The sequence below is a fragment of the Coturnix japonica genome, chromosome 4, assembly GCF_001577835.2.
Source record: "Coturnix japonica isolate 7356 chromosome 4, Coturnix japonica 2.1, whole genome shotgun sequence".
NCBI classification, from domain to species: Eukaryota; Metazoa; Chordata; class Aves; order Galliformes; family Phasianidae; genus Coturnix; species Coturnix japonica.
In genome coordinates this window covers 72,459,062-72,478,915 of record NC_029519.1, presented here as the reverse complement: position 1 = coordinate 72,478,915, position 19,854 = coordinate 72,459,062, and the positions used below count along the sequence as shown (strand labels likewise).

The following is a 19,854-nucleotide window of genomic DNA, read 5'->3' as shown; positions in this document are numbered from 1 at the left end:
GTAACCCTCATTTCTTTAGAGCACAAAGTGGAGCTGCTTGTACTGAAGTGTAAAGACATGATAAGATAAGGAAGACTAATCCCACATGTTGGGCAGTAAAGACTGGCTGTAGCAAAATAAGAAATACTGTGTGCGTGGATGACGTGCAGCACTAATCTAGAATGTAAACTCTGTGGACTTAGAAACAGGACTTTCTACCAGTTCGGCTGCTGGATCCTGGTGGTGACTACCCCCAGTTAATGCAATTCTTGCCTTTTTCTATCTTTTCTATCGCCTGTCTTCCCTTCCCAATCACCCATCCTCCCCTTCATCATGTCCCTGATTAAGCTTTGTAATAAACTGGTCGGTCCAACATTTGAACCACTGTTTCTTAATCTCACACCAGGTATACATATATCAAAGAATCTCTTCTCCCTCCTATAAATTGGAGCGAGACACTGAATGAGCAGTAAAACCTGCCAGCAGTAAAGACTGACCATAGACATGTGTTACCACATCATGAGAGAAATGATTAAAAGCCCCTACTTAATTGTAAACCTGTGCCTGGTTTGGGGCCAAATACTTGCTTAAAACGGTAACGTAGCTAATGCCTACACAACAGTATAGGAATAAGAATTTTTAATTTTTTCCTTTTTTTTTTGTTTGTTTGGTTGGTTTGCCATGTAGCAAACTCAAATCTGCTTAACAGGATATACATTATCCAGAGCAAGACCTAATATTTCTACCAAAGAAGTCTTCACCCATACATAGAACTCTGTAGGACAACTTTGAACAGCTTACATGACGGATAAGGAATCACAGAATCACAGAATGACCCGGGTTGGAAGGGACCTCAAGGATCATGTAGTTCCAACCCCCCTGCCTGGCAGGGCCACCAAACATACACCTTTACTAGATCAGGTTGCCCAGGGCCCCGTCCAACCTGGTCTTGAACACCTCCAACGACGGGGCATCCACAACCTCCCTGGGCAGCCTGTTCCAGGGCCTAACCACTCTCCTAGTGAAGAAAAGGAAGTGAAGAAACAAAGTCAGCTGAACATTCAATGTTCTTTTGCTTAGACAGGGTCACATGGCAGCAATTGCTCTGACAGCCTCTTTCCCGAAGCTCCTCAATGGCAGCACTCACCCCCCCTTTGGCACAGGGAAACATGAGACAAGATCATGCTAATTAACCTAAGATACAAAGGCCACTAACTCACTAAGCTCTCTCAAAGACGATCAAAACGAAAGCAGAATTCAGTTTCACCCACCTGACATTATCATGCACAACTATCAAAACATAAATAATTCTCACTTCCTATTCAAAAGCAAACACACAGGACTGAACAAGCTCAACCTTTCTGAAAGGCAGCCTCATGTGGGGGAGAACAAGGAATGGATTAAAAAAACATTATAATGTTACAAGCAACACACGATGCTCCCCATGCTAACAAAGCACGCTCACTAGATGGTGCAAGACTGGGGTAATTCTTCCCATCAGCCACTCAAAAACATGACTTTACTGTAAATAGTAACTGGATCACAGCGAGCCCGTGCTCCCTGCACCACTGCTGGGAAACAGACAATAATCACCACAGAGCTGCCGTGCAGATTTTCACCTCACTTCCATAATGAAGAATTAGTTTCAACAAGCCTCTCTCCCATTTTGCTGCTGAATAACTGAAAAGTTTTTCACAAACACAAATTTAAACAAAGATTTGATCTCCAGTAGTAACTTCCATTTATTCTGAAGGGCAGCACCTCACGTCAGGTTTAAAGCACAATTTAAGTTAGAAATAACACATCAGAAATTCCAAAGTTCTGCTATTGCACGCATTAGAGGAAAGAAAAGATTATAATTCCCAAGGACAGTTTAAGTTCAGCACCTAGTGGAGAACAGGCCACATGACAAAGTTCCTATCTTCACACAGGGAAGGAGAGCACAGGAATTCTGAAACCTTTATCACATCACTTTCAACAATGTTCTGCTTTCTTTATCAAATGAAAAGGTTATTACCATGATAGAACTCCAAATCTGCATCTGCAAAGGATTTGCTTTTAAAAGTGTTTGCTTATTTCAGGAAAATTCTGTAACTTCTGTTCTCCACAGAATTATACAGATTAGGGGAGTTCCAAGCAGACAAAGCAAGTTTCAAGTAAGAGCCATCCAAAATCACACTGTGAGCCCTGAAGCACCTGCTTACTTTCTTCCTTCCCAACAACCTCTTCCCTCCCCTTTCAGATCCACACTACTGATAACAGTTCCAATAGTGCCCAGACAAAGCTGTGGGATGGGAATGAAGCTGCCACTGAACAACCCTGCTCCTTCCAGCAGATGAGTGAGTCTCAGGAGATCTGGTCTCCAGCCTATAGTCTCATTAATAGCCTTTATTTAACACAGAACATGTTGAGGAGTTCCTGAAGTTTAACATTTCAGATTACTCACTTATTTTTCATCTTCTACTACAAATAAGGCCACAGGTTTGTTCCTCTATGTATGGGATGTGATGTCATCCACCTTCAGATTCTCTCTCTCAGAAATAGAGGTTCTTTGGAAGCACTGAAAGCTAATATTCCTCTTTAAGCCCCTACTGTTAGCACAGTCTCTGTTCTCCGCAAAAGCTTCCTGAGATCTTCCTACTAAGGAAACTGGGATCAAAAACGTCTATGAACAACCTGATAAAAAAGAGGATCCAGATTCCAGAAACAAAAGAGAATATTCACAGTAATGGATTAAGTAAAGAGTGTGGATTCCTATATTCCCTTAAAAAGGATGAGAACCTCGTGGCTTATTACTTAACTAAGCACAGCCCTAGAAAAACCTCTGCATGTAACCATGAAGAGCCTCGTCCTCACTCTCTGAAGTGAACAATGAAGAGCATAACTTGTACAGTAAAATCACAATGGTTCCGACCAAAGCTGGTTTAAAAACGAGCCTTTTAAAAGCCTGTTCCAGCAGTACAGCACAGAAGCAAAGTACAAAGGTGGAATTCATTAACCAACACTACTGCGGTTCAGCAGGGCAAAGGCACAGCCAAGGCACTGAACCTTCAGTCTCTCAGCCAATTATTTCTTAACACTATTTCTCAAACCAAATTCCTACATACATTCAAATTAAGGAAATGAATTCAAACTCATGCTTTATGCAAAGGATCCCAGCCTTGTAGAGTTGATCCATATACGCACAACTCCTGAAAACAACCTGATGCCAGGTTTCTTCTGCAGTAGTCAGCATTACAGCTGCTTTCCAAAGCAATAATCCCTTCTCATGCACTAACCTGGGGCCTAATGACAGCTACCAGTACACGCAGCTGATCCACGTGATGCCTTAAGCTCTTCCAAGAGGAAAGCTGTGTAACAAAGCAGAAAGCCACCTCTTCTTCTCACTTTGGATCTTCCTGCCGCACCCAAGGAAGCATGGAAGAGCCTGAGGAGACCACTGGACCTTTCAAAACCTGGTCCTGCAGAAGAGACAGCAACTGAGTCTCAGGAGAAGTCCAGGAAATTTCTGCACAGTGCTTACAAAGGGAGAGCAGGGGCACTCCATTCCCAAGTGCCTTGAAGGTGCCAGGTCAGGCACCAGCCAGCCAGGTTCTCCTGTCCTCCATCTCTGTTATGATTTAACTTTGAGCTGCAGCCTGAAGTGAACACTGACAATTTGTAAGAGGATAAATATCACCACAACTAATAGGGAACACCACCCCACATGCCTTGCATGTGCATGCACATAACCTTGTCACTGAGGAGATTAAATCCTCAGAATGCTAAGAAATCATTTTGCATTCCAAAACAGATGCTTCTCTAGGCATTTTCTTTATAGAAGCTTTAACTTTCACTGATATCTAAGCTCTTTCAATGCATACAACCAAGCAACAGAGGCATATAATTTTTGCCACTGTAATATCTATAGGCAGCAGTAAATCCTAACTGACATACCCAGCACACGTTCAGTCTTAACAAGCTTGGAAACTAACACATTTTCAGCTGACAGGGTTCAATACAAGCACTGCTGCTGCTTCAAGAAGTGAGATCCCTCCTTTTACCAAATGCCAACAACTTGAGCTAAAACTAAGCTTCATCACAGCTCACTACAGCTCAGACGTGCACCTCATCACCCTCACTGACCTAACCCAGAAGAGGAAGGCTGGAACTCCTCCATCGTGCCAAACCACCAGGCTGCTGAAAGCAGAAGGGCCATACCCAAACCTCCTGTGCCAGCTCCTTCACATTACATGTACACTAACCAAGCAGCCTGGTTTTCTCCTGCCACCCTTTTGAAAGGGAAGCTTTACACATTTGACCTGCATGAATCACAAGGGAAACTCCTTCCAGCACTAAGTGCTGAAAACATGGGGCTTTTTACCTGTGACCGCAGCACTTTTTACAAAGTGCTCTCAGTTGCCCCTTTCTCAGCAAACCGCTCACTAAAGATATTACTCCAAACGCCTCCTTCTCTTCCAGAACTGCACAAAGCCTGGCACACAGCACAGGGTCAGCTGTTGGAAGCCTGCTGGTGGCCAGCTACTTTCAGACAAAACACTGTAGGGTTGAGTTCATTTACCAAAGCGTTTGTTCAGCCCAGGAATGCAAGGAGCATAATCAAGGCCATGGGAACTCCTGGGAAACAGCAACTGCATGCGATCATTAGAGAATGCAAGTGCAACCACAGGGACGGCAGCACATACCAGCAATCTCCTAATCCTCAACAAGGTTAATAGTGTAAGTTGTGTTTAGTATCCTCTAAGGGACAAAATGATGCTCAGAAGCTCCATGCCGGTTCAACACCAGTGAAACTGCCAGTTTGTGTGGCATACGAGAATGCATGCACAGAATACAGTATGTGAAATGCAAGCACAGCCAGCCAGCAGCTCTTTTTGTTTTCAAAACAGAGCAGAATGATGTGTTAGGGGGACAATATTGAAGGTCAGGTAACAGCAGCTGGAACTTCAAGGCTGATAACCTAGTTTTAACTAGATCCTCATATTCTCCTGGTGACCACCTGGCAGCCAAGCTGACCTGCTTCTCATCTGAAAGGCAATAAGGCTGTTCCTCGCACTCTGAAATTCAATGTACCCGAAGACATTCAGGTTAAATGGCTCAGTCCAGCACTGTGTTCAGTAACACGGGCAAAACCATGAGAGACTACACCAGAACAGAACTGGACAGATAGTTTTCTCAACTCTTCCCATCCAACAAAATAAGTGGTACAACATCCTCCTTCCAGCAGGCCCTAAATGGTGCCGTGCTCCCTCCAACCCCGTGCTACCTCCAGGCTGAGGCAGCCACTTGTTTGAGCCACCAGCTGTGCTACAGCAGGGTAACACAAGTTCAGGCTCTGAAGTGCTAAAAACCCTCTTGCTTCAGAACTGAGTCTGGCTCCATGGCAACAAACAGAGATCCACAAAAGCTTCAGCACCTCAAATAGAACTGATAAGGAGAGTACAACACTCGGTACTCTACTGTCACTTCAACCTAAGAATAAAAACCCATGACAGCTTCAGCGAGTTGATTAAATCTAAAGGAACTGCTTCTCTTGAGCTCTGCAATTAACACAGCCTTCTAAAGAACGACGGTAGCCAAGTCTTTCAACACTTTTTTTCAAGAGATGAATAGGCAATAAAAAGTTTACGTGAAGAAAAAGATGAACTGAAGTAAGAGTTCTCAAAACAGGCCAGACTGCAAACACTGCTTAGAGTCTAAGCTGGCTTCTAAAAGCATCCCTTCAAAATACGACACATCTCAGACATTATGATCTAAAAATAAGAGGCATTAGCGAGGCCTGGAATGAAAAAAAATGGAATAACCCCGTTCCTTATTCACAACCTTCATTTACCAAATGAGCACGTGCATTTAGAACACCTTGTCATTCATATGGCAGCCAGAGGCGTAGAAGAGGTAACTGCACTGAGTGGCAAATGATTTTATTTCAACATCCGAATGCCAAATTTCCACATCAGGTGTTCCCACTCCACAGCAAACTGAAGAAAACAAGGTGTTAACACAATATCATTGAGACTGGGACACAACACAGCCATCACGCAAGTGCTTGGCAAGCATTCATATTTTAAACTCTATACCCATCAATACAATGCTCCACCACTACCTGACCGGCCAGCTATCAAAACTCTTCCATCCAGGTACATATCCCACCAGTACGTATCTGTTCATGAGCCAGGAGATGAAGGATCTCGGTCAAAATACAAGAAGTATCACTGGGGAAGCCTAGAAGCAAAGCTGTGCTCATAGGAAGGAAACCTTAGCTCAGAACTCCTTCTGTAATGCAGGAGGAACTTCTAGGGAGATTTAAGATGCTTTGATACATCCTAAAGATAATAAAGGATTCAAAGCCTTAGTAAGCAATACTGGCTTACTTATTCAGAAGAGAACTATTACGTTCACAACACAAACTTCAAACAGCAAGCTGTTATCACTGTTGAAGTAAAATCCTAAGCAGTGCACCAGAAAGCTCTCCTATGGTCTCATTTACTCTCACTGTTAAGAATTTATTTCACACAAACGTTACCTGGCAAGGAAGTTGGTAAAAGGTCCCAATATTTTTCGTTTACTGTCCACGTCTGCCTCCTGACAGCAGTCCTGCTGAGTCTGATCACCAGCCTCCTTAGTGGAACTCAGGGTGACATCTGAGAAGTGCGCTTCATCAGTCTCCAGAGTCACAATCGCGCTTGAACTGCTTGTGACCACAAAGTCCAAAATGTCCTCGTTGCTGACTGATAAAGTTGTCGACAGTTCTGTGCTAAGACTGGAAACACTACAGACAGAGATGTCATCACTTCGATTCAGGGTTTTTGAAGTCGGACTGTAAAGCTTGACAGTGTCATACCCAGTCCTTGGAAAAGTCGAGGATTTCCGCACGGCACGATCGTGTTCAGAAGCCAGAGGGCGTGGAGGCACGTAGGACGGCAGCGTGCAGGCGCTCTGAAAAGTCCTGTCAGGCACAATGTCAGGTTCTGACTGCTTCCTCTTCACAGTCAGCACATTGCAGTGAACCGGCTCTGGATTTCCTACTTCTAGGGTTGGAATACCAGAATCCACTGATTTAAGGCTATGACAATCTTCTAAAGCACCTGAATGCTGACCCGGCCCATACTCAGGCAATGAGAGAGACCTCGGGGACTTCAAGTTCTGAAGACCCTGGATGCTGCCACCGGCTCTTGTGTTTAGAACACCCATCATTAAACCATTCAAGGAGTTGGATACATTTCCATCAGGTGTATTGGGACACGTGGTAACTGTGTAAAAGGAAAGAAAGGATTATGAGTTTGCAGGGAGGAAAAAAGAAATATATATATATATTAATTACACTCAGTGCTGTCATAAATTAAGCTCTGTAATTAAAAAGTTATTCATCTTCCCTTGCAGATAATTAACGCCCCTTCCCCCCTGCATGAACAAGCAGGACAAAGGCAATTTAATTTAGGCTCCTAGAAATGTCAAGCATGAAAAGCTGTTCGTATGCAATGTACCAGCGGTGCCTCGCGCCCACCTCCCCAGAGTTATGTGCTACAGAACCACAGCAGTGTAACATTCCACGTCAATACTAATGCAAAGACTTGAGATTGATTTCTATATAGCCATAAAGGCATATTTACTGACGTTAAGGAGCTATAAAGATTGTTTCCACGTACTTTACAACTTACATCAAAATTATAGTGTCGGTTTAAATAGAATTTCTTGGTTTTCTTCTGGCAACCGTAAAATTTACAATAAATTTGTCACTCAGATCCAATCCATCACATACGAGTGTTGCATTAAGCAAGAGATGCAGACCTTGAATAGCTGGGAAGATATTCGTATCACCAACATTTTGATGATACACACGATGCGCTTCATCAGTGCACATGCAGCAAACTAACACGCACACTGTGCACAGGGACCACCAGCCCATCTATTTGCAATACACAGAACCCAGGGGCTGCCAGCAGGGCAGCAAACCAGTCAGTGCTTCATTTGCAATGTAATTACAGCAGCTGGCAGAAGAAATATGCACATATTGCTTCGGTTTCTTCACTCTCAACCACTTTCTGTGCTAACTGTGAAGCAGTGAAGAATTCTCCTCCCATCGTGCAAATGGTTCTTTCTAAATAGACTTTTCTGCAGCTCCTGATGTCAGCTCTCCTGCTTTCCCTGCAGCGCAGCACTTCAGAAAGGTGCCAGCTGTCTACCAGGATGCTCCCCCCCATTCAACAAGCAGCTCTTTACAAGCGGCTCCTCCAAGCAGTTCCAAACCAGTGGCTGGGAGCCCTCCTGCCCAGCAGCAGGTTTGATGTGCAGCTGCTGTTACACCTGAGCTCACCCACATCCTTTGGAATTGTGATGCAGGTGGGCAGTACCCATTCAAAGCCATCAATACATCAACTACCCAATCCTTCAGAGAGGTGAGATTTCAAGTTTACTGTCGGGATTAAAAAGCTGTACACTTTTCTTATGGAGTTGCTATAGCAACTTTTTTTTTCCTCCTCATTACCATGGTTAGAAAAATTTACATCCTCTCCAGTTTGAAGAAGTGATGCCCTCAGATAGCGAGCATAGAAATTGCGTAATTATTCCCTGAAGAGAGGTTCATCAAAGCTGCAAAGGGCAACAAACACTAAATGACTTTTCCTGAATACAAACTCTTGTACCTCTTGAAGTCAGCGGCGATGGTCAAAGTGCACAAATACAACAGGAATCGAGGTATGAGGTATAATTACAACTGCGTACATCTGAATCTCCTGCTTCCATCTTTTTGCTGGGTTCCACTTGTTTTTCTAAGTTAAGTTTGTTTTCTCCCCCCTATTCCCACCTACCCCTTCATACACATTATGTTGCTCTTGATATCAAGCGCTCATCCAGTCCCAGCATTTCTCACAGCCATGGAATAGAGTGTTAGGTTTTATTACACAGATTCGTTTGAGTTGGAAGAGACTCTTAAAGACCATCCAGTTCAGCTGCTCTGAAATGAACAGGGGCACCTATAAGCACATCAGGTGCTCAGAGCCCTGTCCAGCCTGACCTTTACTGTCTCCAAGGATGGAGCAGCCACCACCCGATGCTGACTGCAGAAACACCTTCCTCATATCCAATCTAAATCTCCCCTCTTTTAGTCTGAAACTGTTTCCCCTTGTTCTATCACCACAGACCCCACAAAAAGAGTCCATCCCCTTCTTACGCCCCCCCCCGCCCCTCACTTTACATACTGAAAGGATTTATCAGGTCTCCACAGAGCCATCTCTTTTCCAGGATGAGCAACCCCCAGCTCTCAGGCTGTCCCTGTAGGGGAGACGTTCCATCCCTCAGATCATTAAAAGCAAAGGTGCAGATGTTTGCTTTATTGCAATTCATATGTATTAATTGGTCCAGAAAATAAGGTTCAGAAATACAATCAGCCATGGTGTTACCATCATCAATTCCCCGCTGCCTTCACTTCTGCTCAGTGACTTCCCTAAGCAGAGACAGCTCCTGCCTTATCTGCATAGCTCTTCTAACTGAGCTCCCAAATAGCAAGTGCTCCAGCAGCCTTGGGAAGAGCCCGAGAGGCAGAAAGAGAGTTCAGAGAGGAGGGAAAATAATTCTCCAGCAGGGTAGTGAAGCGATATTGATCTGAGCAGATAAGACTTTAAGGAGGAAAATTCACAGGAAGAGATCCTTTAAAAGGGACAAATAGCAACTGCAGGAGCATGTAACAGCCACAGCTCGATGGAGCAGACTGTGCAATGAGGAGTGACAAAGGTTTCACACAGTTCAGCACAACTGTGGGGAGCTTTGAGGTACATCAAGGGCTCTGAGTGAGAACCTGAGATACCATCAGCTGTCACATACATACACATATTCTCAGTTCACTCTGCACTGGGCTAATAGAGGAGTCCCGTTAATATAAGGGTATTTATATTATATCAGCTGCTTTACAGCTAAGTGCAAAAACTGACAACTGATGTCAAACATCTACAGCGTCATTTCTGCAATACAGACTTCATTCTGTAAATTACTTATTAGTGCAATATATTACCATAATAAACACGGCAATAAAGCCTTATTAGCTTAATAAACTACTGAAAAAGCACTTTTGTCTGCACAACATCCCTAATCCCCACGATCTGGTAATACGTTCACATAAAATTGACATTCGTCAAGTCTTTAAAACCTCTCGCCTTACGGGAATGGTGATCTCACCAACATTAATATCCCAGAACACAGACAGCCAGAGGAAGAGACAGAAGGCGACAACACAGGTCACACGGAGCAGCAGAGGGAAGGCAGGGATCACTTACTCATTAACTTAGCCAACAAAAGAGCAACGGGGCACCAAATAAAGACAGAGCTGTAGCCAGGCTCAAAAGCTACTAAGCTATTCATGCAGTGGGTACTATGAGGTAGTATGAGGTTTAAAGGCAAGGAAGACAAAAAGGAATCACTAAAGATTCACAAAGGAACCTGAGGGAAATACCAACAACCAGCAGCCCTGCCTGCAGGCTTTCCCCAAGTAAATTCTTCTGTCTGATGGGTGGGGTCCGGGCTGTCCATAGGGTCAGGCATTCTGAAGTTCTGGTTCGAGCATGTCAGAAGGCCTGTCCTGACAGCACCTGAGCTTTAAAGTACGCTCTGACTTCGCACATCATCCAACCACGCTGAGGGAAGAAATCACGCCTGATGGAACTCCCAAAAAAAACACAGAATAAAATGGCTTTTTAGCCACTTGGTTGGGCTGCCGCTCTTTCTGGCCGCACCAGGTCAACGAGCCGCCGCGTTTTACTATAAAGCTTCTGTTCCGGAGGCAGCTCACAGAGTTGGTTTTGTTTTCTAAACCCTCCCCGACGTTGCTTAACTAACAAGGTGAGCCAGCAGCGCCTTAACAACTTCAACTGACGTTCCGAGCCGCCCGCAGCGCTCACACACTTCTCTGACGGTGCCCGTGAGAACTCAAAGTTGCTTCCTCCCCACAGCCCAGCGCCTCACTCGGCACCAACGAGGCTTCCGAGCCGCCGGCCCCGATCGAAGAGGACATACAGAGCCAAAGCACCAACCGCCGCCTGTACCCCCATCACAGCGCCCTCTCCGAGCCCTTTAACCCCTTTGCCTTCCCCGGGTTCCCCCTGCAGCCGCTCCCCGCCCCTCCGGCTCCGGCCCCGCCGCCCGGAGACGAGGAAGAGCCGCGCACAAACTTTGCCGCCTCACCGTGGTAACGCTGCGCTCCGTCGCTCCGCTCTCGCCGGGCCATGCCCAGCCTTCCCTTCCACCGGGACTAGGAGGCGGCGGACGGCTGCGGCGGGGGGTCCATGTCGCTCTCCGGTCGCCGACGAGGCGCGGGGCCTCCCATGGCCACACACACACTCACACCTGGCTGCGGGCGGTGCTGGGACAGGTGCCGCGCTCCTCCCGGCTCTGGCCCCGTCCGGCTCCTCCCGTTGCTCCCGCCCAGCCCAGCCCGGGGGCCGAGCGCCGCCCGCCGGGGAGACAACGCCTGCGCGATGGGGGAGGGCTGAGCTCCGTTGGGCCGCGGGGCTGCGCGCTGGGCGCCATTTTGAATCGCCTCAGCGCGCCTGAGGGGCTTCCAGCTCAATACCGAGCCGCGCTGAGTTGGGGAAGAAAATGCGATGTTTTAAAGTTTGTCGGCCAGGGGTAGTAAATGAGGCTGTGTGTGAGCCGTACCTGCGTGTGTGCTCTGTGCTATCGGCACACAGAATCACAGAATTGTAGGGGTTGGAAGGGACCTCTAGAGATCATCGAGTCCAACCCCCCGAGTCCAAACCCCTCACACCTTGCTGTGCCCTTCTGCTCACACACAGTCTGAAGTCAAAGACTTCATGGCCATGGAAGGCCATGGAAACGTGTGGTACAGTTGAGGAGCAGAGATCTTGTTTCTTTATCATCCTTGGAACTCATCCTTTATTCATTCATTCATTTATTGATTGATGCAAAAAAAGTTCCGGGTAGCACCCAAACTCGGCGATGCATAAGGAATATATTACGGTAGCAAAATACAGTTGTCAGCCACTGGGTAACCTGGGTTAATCATCACTCTGAGGTATACAAGTATTTGCCACCACAGCCCCACTCACAGCAGTTCTGTGCTACTGAGATGAGAATCAGCTCGTTAACAAGATGAAAAGTGGGGATTTACTATTATCAACCACGAATGATACCTCTGGTATGGCCGCTTCAGAGAGAGAAATTCCAACGTTTGTTCTGCTGGATTCGTGTGGTTTTAAGAAGGATGCACAACAGTTAAGATGTCACCGATTCCTCCATGTCTTCATGAATCACTTCTATAAGGCACCTTCCATATTACTTCCATAAGAACAACCAGGATCCTGCTACGCCAGGCAGCATAAAAATACCAAGGTCAGCCTTAAAATACTTAGAGAACATCACATCATAGTTAGTACAAAACATATGTACTCTTTTTTCCGTCTGATTCATAATATAATTTGTTGAAATTAGTAGTTCATTTTCAGTCGCTGACTTTTCCAGCAACATTTAACAGAACTCTGTCAGAGTTGGCACAATTTCTGCCTTCAGGTGTTGTGCGTTATTATTCCTCTATTGGTGAAGGGCCAACATTTTGCAGCTAAATACAGCTTCATGTCATTAGTGCTGGGGAAGTGTGGAATGCCCTAATTCCTAAAAGGAAACCCAACCGGTACTGCCAGGTTCAGTAAGAATGAATGTGTAACTATGTGCAAAAGGGTCCCTGAGATCCTTTGTTTTGCAGGTGTGAGACATGTAAATGACTTCATCCTGCGGGGCAGGCTGAGAAGTGCTCCTGTTTGAATAGCTGGGCCATCAGTAAATGCTCAGAGGCCAAATGCAGGGCTCTCCTTTTTGCCAACATGTGACGTGCTCGTTTGTGGTTTTTATGTTTCAACCTGCTTGACTGTTTGAGGAAGCAAACTGAGCACGCAGTGCAATGCTCTCAGGGCATGCACAGGAAGTAAATAATTCACTTGCTTTTTTTTTGTTAAATGAGGCAGTCTGTATTTCCTTCCTGACTTATTTGGAACCTGCTAAATGCTCCTGGAAACGGTGGGACATTAAATGAGGAATAAACCCCCGATCAACACATTCAGCCTTCACCATAAGCAGGCAGCTTAGAAAAGGTGATGGACAAAAAAAAAACCCATTCTCCAGCATTTACAGTAACTACCCAAGCTGGTTACTATCAGTCTTCTCCTATTGACTTAGAATTAAGTGAACTTGCACAATAAATACTCAAGTATTCAGCTTTCTACTACTGACTTAGGATGTTTTCTGATCAAATTGTCCTGTTATGATATTATCTGACAAAGTGATGGTTATGACAAAATAAGAGAATAATTATCCCTTCCACTTCAAAGTAATCATAAATTAACTTTGTTCATGCAAAACTATGTTTGTCTTGAACAAAGCTGTGAATGGTAGCAGTCCGTTTGCAGCCCTTCCACCATCTACACTGCCCTCCCTACTGCATCCGCTAAGTAGGTTTATGGTGGATCAGGAACAGATAGAGAAATTGCCATTTCATTGGCCCCAAAAACATTTCCTCCTATAGGATCTTAATGCTCGCAAATGTAAAAAAGATGAGGGAAGTGAAACCAGGTCTCTGAATACCATTGCTGTTAAGCACTAGGTAAAAATAGACTAAAAGCTTTGTTGCGTGGAGGGAAAGGTAGAAGATTCTGTGAGACTTCCCAGCACATTTGAATTGATATTACTGTAACTAAATGCAGCTGGGCTGTTTTTTTATCGCTGCCTACAAGCTGTTTATGAAATTAAAAGGTGTGGAGGAGTAAGAATACACATAACAAAATAACTGCTTCTCTTATTAATATCTCAGCACAACTGAAACCATGTTTCTAAAGCAAACACATGAGGTCTGCAGTACAGAAGGGAATGAGCCCAGCATGCGGTAACTAACTTCCTATTGGCGGTGGCTAGGAAAAAAGCAAGGGAGAATTGAATTAAAAGTGAGTTGGCCAGAACTAGTGATGATGAATGAAAACAGGTAATATTCAACTTGGGCAGACAACAGATCAATTCAATATCTCCCTATCGATCTGTAATGCTTCAAAGGACTTAATATTTGTTTTGAATTTCACATCTCATGCCATATAAAAGCAGAGGTCTTGCGTTCCCTAACCATGAAGAAGTCACTGCACATTCAGTGTTTAGCTGGACACCCCGATAACAATTCAGTTCACAAGTAACTGAAGCGAGGACTAAACAAGCTGCCATGTTTTCTTCTGTTTTTAAGAACATGAGTAATATCTCTTTCATTTTAATGCTTTTTTTCAGTACAAAACGTGAGGAAATACTGCGGTGAGGACCCCCAGATTAGAAGCATCATGACTATCTCATAACATTTATTTCTAAACACCATCACTCCTCTTAGAACGTTTAATTTCTAACTTGCCGTGTCACCTGATTACATACTGTTAGTTAAAGAAAATGAGCACACAGACACACCGTCCAATTGTCCTTTTATATTTTTATTTGGTGTTAAGTAACTCCACAAGAAAACAAAATCAGTTACTCTGGTGTACGTGAAATCAGAACAATACAACCACTTGAAGCAAAAAGTAGAAACAAATTTCAGCCCAGGAATGGAAAACTGATACTTCAGTGCTATGGATATGCAATGCGCTTCATACCACAGTGCGGTTCAGCGTATGCCAACCTTTAATGCTTTTTGTTGTTGTTTTGTGTTTCTATCCATACAGAAAAACTAAAAACCACACTTCACTTCTCACTGAAAGCTTTAGAGCTTTAGCCAGTAAACTATGAAAACAAGTACAGACAATTTGTTATTGCCCAAGCTCAAAATACGATTTTATTTTCCCCAAAGGTGCTGGAATTATTACATACCACAACGTAACTATAGGCAACACCTTTGTGATTTTTGAGCCCTTTCTTACCAAAGAAGCAGCTCCAGCCAAAATTAACTGAGCTGAAGTTTGTGTTTGAAATATGTCCATTTGATCATTTCTTGTTCTTGAATGAAGTTCTATTCCATTCTTCACTGCAGTGATCTGAAGAATTTACGTGTAAAGCTCTCGTTTACTTTCATGTTACAGTTATAACTAGTTCTCAGTGCAGGTGCTAAACAAGCTCTCAAGGAAGCTCCAGAAGAAAGTAAAATATATAAAAATCTCTCCAAAGTCTGCAAATAAATTAAGAAAAGAAACTGTAAAGTGTCAAAAGATTTGTTGTATCAATACAAACCCTAAAACGTAGCTCAACAGGAGGACCCAAAGAAAGCCCCAGGGTAGGGACAGGCTGAGCCAATTTTAGGTGAGGAACTCAACTACGATGTCGCACCAAGCGTGGCGTGGTTTCCTAACCACGCGTTTCAATTCATCCGCTATCAATTTAATAAAGGCAACAAAACCCGGTTATTCAGAAAGCCTTCCTAGCACAGAACATATTTCAAAGCCAGTTCAGCTCACGTTTCAAACAGCTACAGTTCTCACGTGATGTTTATTGCCTGTCAAAATTAATGGTTAAGCTTTTCAAGTCAGTATTGGACTTTCTGCACTTTCCGCTGTTATAGACATGCTGCTACTGTATAATTAGTTCTTTGTTGTTGGTTTTTAACTACGAGTCGGTGAAAACTAAGAACGTTTAGTTTTGCAAATATTGCTCCTCCTGGCTTATACATTTTGCATAATGTGTTAAAAGCACAAGGAGTCGATACCTTTGTACAGATGCAACTTGACAATGTATTGACTTTCTAAGTTAACAAAATAAAATCGAAAAGCAAGTCACATAAAGCAACAGTCACTACTGCAATCACACAGGTATGTTGGAAATCATCACTTGCCCTACCCCCACCCACCACACACGTAACTTGCCCCACGCATTCTCTCAGAAACACAAAATGAACTACGAGGTTTACTAAATTACAGCCACAACAGCAGCTAACTGCAGCAGCCACAGGATTTCTCTCAAGTGAAGCACTGACCCTTCGCACTTAAAACACGGAGCACACCCAGCATTTGAGATCGGTTCAGTCACTCAGGCTCAAATTCAGTCTCGAATGCTTTTGCAGGTTACAAGAACGCCATCGTTTGCAACAAGACAACATTCTCATTACTTGTTACAAGGTTCAAAACGACCCACACATCACCACAGTGGTTTATTATTTTTGGTGTTACTTCTTTTTAAACCGCCCCACGTCGGCAAGTTGCTAAAAAGGACAAAAAAAAAAAAAAAAAAAAAAAAAAAAAAAAAAAAAAAAAAAAAAAAAAAAAAAAAAAAAAAAAAAAAAAAANAAAAAAAAAAGAAAAACCACATTGCCTCCATACCTACAAAAAATCCTTGGCTACTCCAGTTAGCAAAAATACAAACCATGGTAACCTCAGCGTTGGTTTGCGGGAGGGGGGAGAAAGGGAATCATAGGAGAGAAAACACAGTTTCTGTAAGTCTCTAAAGCACAACCCTGTTGTTCCTACTTCAAAGTCATGAGATTTACTGAATGAAGACCGGACAAGTCATTCATGCTTTTCTCCTGCATTCAGAAAGGCACTGATAGATTACAGTGTTAAGTATTTATCTCCCGGTTCTTAAAGAACAAAGCCTAATGTGCCAAAAGCTAAAGTCTCTGAACAGCAGAAGTACTTGTAGACACTGCGATGCTAAGAAGATAGCAGTAGTGGTAGGGCTACAGTTACGAATGAAAATAACTGCAATTAAGATGCAAAAAAGCAGTGGTACTACTAAGACAAGCACATGCACATCCATTCTTGATTTAACAACACAATCTAGTCTAGTTCAAATAGCCAAGAATTTAACAGTTTGGGGGTGAAAAAAATCTTCAACGGGACAGCTGTGTCCTCATCTATAAAATAAGCAAGAAGAGAAAGATAAATACACATCTGAATCCATTAACTGAAGAGGAAACTCAAGTTGTTGTTTTAGAGCTACAGACCCTCAAAGAAGGATAGTTTTCCACCTCACGTTACTTTTAAGTCATCCGTCCTACTCTGCAGTTTTTAGAGTTGAGTTCGAGAAAAAAGCTCCTCCTCACACGGATCGGCCCATTCGCTGCCACCTTCCGAAGCGGTGTCCTCAGAGCTGGAGCTATCACTGGAGTAGATCTTCTTCCTGAAGCCGTTTGGTTTTGCCTCGGCGTTGATATCATCTGCACATCTTGCTTCATAAACAGAAGAAACCTACGGATTTAAACTGACAGTGTTGATGGGGAACAATAAAAACATGTTTGCTTTTTTTTTCTGGGCTGGTAAATAATGTGATATTGTCCAAGAGAAATGTCACAATTCAGGATAAATTCTGCTCTTTCCTGTCGTAGTCCGTGATGTATCGACAACTACACAACAGCAGGAAAAAACGTGGTCTTTTATTTTAGGGCTTTAATTAATTTTAGGGCCCTTTAGGACTTGCATAAAATGGCAAGAGAATCGAAAGTAAACTGTGAATGTGTCATTATCACTGTGTTGTTTAGGAGAACACTGCTGGAAAAGCTGTCTCCAAATGCAGATAGTGAACGTTAAACATGATGAATGCCCTTAAAGCCTTACAAAAACAAGGAGCTCATCCCCGATCCAATTTTAACTTACCATGTTAAAATCTAAAAGGTGTTCATCATCATTGGGTATCTCCTTTACATCTGCAAATTCTCCCACACCATTCTCTCCCTTGGCATTTGTGTAACACTCTGAGAGTGGCCGGGGGGGTGTTCAGAGGAAAAAGGAAGGAGAAAGAAAAGAAGAAAAATTGAGGAATGACATTATTTACATTGAGCCAAAATAAAAGCACCTTGAGCAGCAGTTTTAAAACTCACACTCTTAAAACACTTTAACTCTGTGCTCGTGGAGGATTCTAGTTTGACATCCACAAACAGCTCAGCATGAGGTCTGACTGAGGCATCATATCATCAGATCTTTCCCAGATAACTAAACTAACGCTAACAGCAATGCTGCTCACTTAATGAAAACATCTGGGAAATACCGCACAAAGATCAGAAATGAATTTATTATCAATGGTTCCATACGTTGCTCAGTTCTGATATCACTTGGTGTTTCGAGTCATTTATATTTCTACGCCCACACCAAGTATTGTACAGTCTGATACCATCCGATGAAATAAGGCAGTGACACACAGACAATCTGCGAGTTGACCAGCAGATGTCAGCAGTACGATGACACAATCCCCTCACAGGAATTAAAGGATTACTCTGCATAAAATACATATTCACAGCTCTGAGTCACTGCACTTGCTGTTACACAGATACTATCTCTGCAATTACCACCACAGAAACAAACTTGACAAGAGGACGCTAAATAACTTCACTTTCTAAATACCGAGTATTTTTCCAGTATGAGAGGCCCAGGCCAACCCTGCAGGCACGAACCCTTTCACAGCACAAACACATCTCTGCAGCTGGGAGCTCATGAAGCAAAGATGTTTCTGAGGGTACTCTAAGCACGCTTTAGTTCGTTGTACTTTAAGATGCACTCTAAAAAATAATTCAGTAATTACTGAATACTGATAATTACTGGCTATTGTAATTCCACACCATCAGGGAACAAGGTCTCTGATTAAAAGTTTCTTGCACTGAGCCTCTGAAAGCATCAGATACCCATCAGTTCAGTACACAGAATGCTCTTATTTAGCCTTCTCCCCTGAAAAAATAAACTGCCATACAGCAAAATCCACAACGACAAAAAAATCTCAGGATTCTATTGACAGAATTCCTGGCCTTTGGGCAGCTGTCAGATGTTACAAATACTTGGGAGGCAATAGAGCTGGAAGCACACCTGCTTTTGCCAGTGAGCTGCCTGCCATCAGGGCTGGGCTTAATGCTCAGCACGGGACCTAAAAGCTCCCAGACCGTCAGTGTGAAGGGTGGCCAGGAGGCTGATCCTCTGCTTCCCAGCTTGAGAGGAATTCCTCACATTCACCAAATAACCAGCATGTTGTCTATGCAAGCCTATAAAAGGCAGCTATGCTCTTACATTCCGCTGAAAATTAGTTGCCTACACGCTGTACACATTGAAACGTTCAAAAATGTCACAAAGTATTTTCAGAGTCAGAGGTCAACACGCTCTGTGTAAGGCCAAATTTTGGAATGAAGCGACTCTGCATGAGTAGTGAAGGCTGTTCTGAAAGCTGTTTCATTTCAGAAGCACGTCGGAGCTTTACCGCAGATCTGACCTAGCAACCCCAGCTCCCTCTCAGATAATATACTGTAAAAATGTACTTCCCTTTTTTGTGTTTGTTTCTGTTTAAATGTAAGTGGTGGTTCTAACTCATCTGCAACAATTCAAATCCACAACAAAGGCCTCTTCATTCTAGCACAGGTGCAGCAGTGAGTTAGTTCAGGCACGCACGGTTTCTTACCTTCACACTGTGACGCAGGAAAAAGGGGAGAATAGAGCGCCTTTTCCCACCAGCACTGCTTTTCCTGGCTGCCACTCATTCTCTGCAGATCAGTATTCAATACAGGAAACTGTTTAGACAATAATCATGCTTCGTTATGCTATAAATAAAATACTTACATGAAAAGGAGGAAAGTGGTGCGACAGCTTGCTAGGTCACATCGGTCACACTGCCCAATTTCTAACACTGATGGGAGAGGACTGTCAAACTACAGCCACTACCTGAACTACTACAGCCAGCACAAACCCACTCAGAGGCCGATATGTGACAGATACAGAGCTGTACAAAGCCAGAACAAAACCAGAAATTCCAGCTTCAAACAATAAGAGAATTAATGTCAGCATGAGGAAGAACCAGTCACAGGAGCTACTAATAAATTTGCTTTGCTAAAAACATTCACTTCTCAAACCAAATGAGCAACTCAGGAGAACTGTAATAGCAGCATCTTCCAGATGAAACTCTTTTCCCCATGAAATTCTGTGACAGATACTGAAATTATCCATG

At 43.6% G+C, this 19,854-nt stretch overlaps 2 protein-coding genes across 6 annotated transcripts in view; both read right to left on the bottom strand.

Annotated features, from left to right (window-relative positions):
* TBC1D14 (TBC1 domain family member 14) overlaps window positions 1–11,402 on the bottom strand; it is a 54,522-nt gene extending 43,120 nt beyond the window's left edge. The window contains exons 1-2 of one of the 2 annotated variants that reach the window (XM_015862604.1): window positions 11,152–11,402; window positions 6,503–7,229 (exon numbers count right to left, since the gene is read on the bottom strand). In XM_015862604.1, coding sequence (XP_015718090.1) covers window positions 6,503–7,229; window positions 11,152–11,194 — 770 coding nt within the window. In that variant the 5' untranslated portion in view covers window positions 11,195–11,402. Of the gene's footprint in view, window positions 1–6,502; window positions 7,230–11,151 lie in introns of those variants that run through there. The other variant, XM_032444519.1, reaches the window with a different exon arrangement.
* Window positions 11,403–14,420: 3,018 nt separating this feature from the next.
* KIAA0232 (KIAA0232 ortholog) overlaps window positions 14,421–19,854 on the bottom strand; it is a 53,026-nt gene continuing 47,592 nt past the window's right edge. For 3 of the 4 annotated variants that reach the window (XM_015862598.2, XM_015862603.2, XM_015862602.2), the window contains 3 exons: window positions 19,312–19,420; window positions 17,529–17,626; window positions 14,421–17,123 (listed from right to left, as the gene is read on the bottom strand). In XM_015862598.2, coding sequence (XP_015718084.1) covers window positions 16,944–17,123; window positions 17,529–17,626; window positions 19,312–19,420 — 387 coding nt within the window. In that variant the 3' untranslated portion in view covers window positions 14,421–16,943. The remainder of the gene's footprint in view (window positions 17,124–17,528; window positions 17,627–19,311; window positions 19,421–19,854) is intronic. The other variant, XM_015862599.2, reaches the window with a different exon arrangement.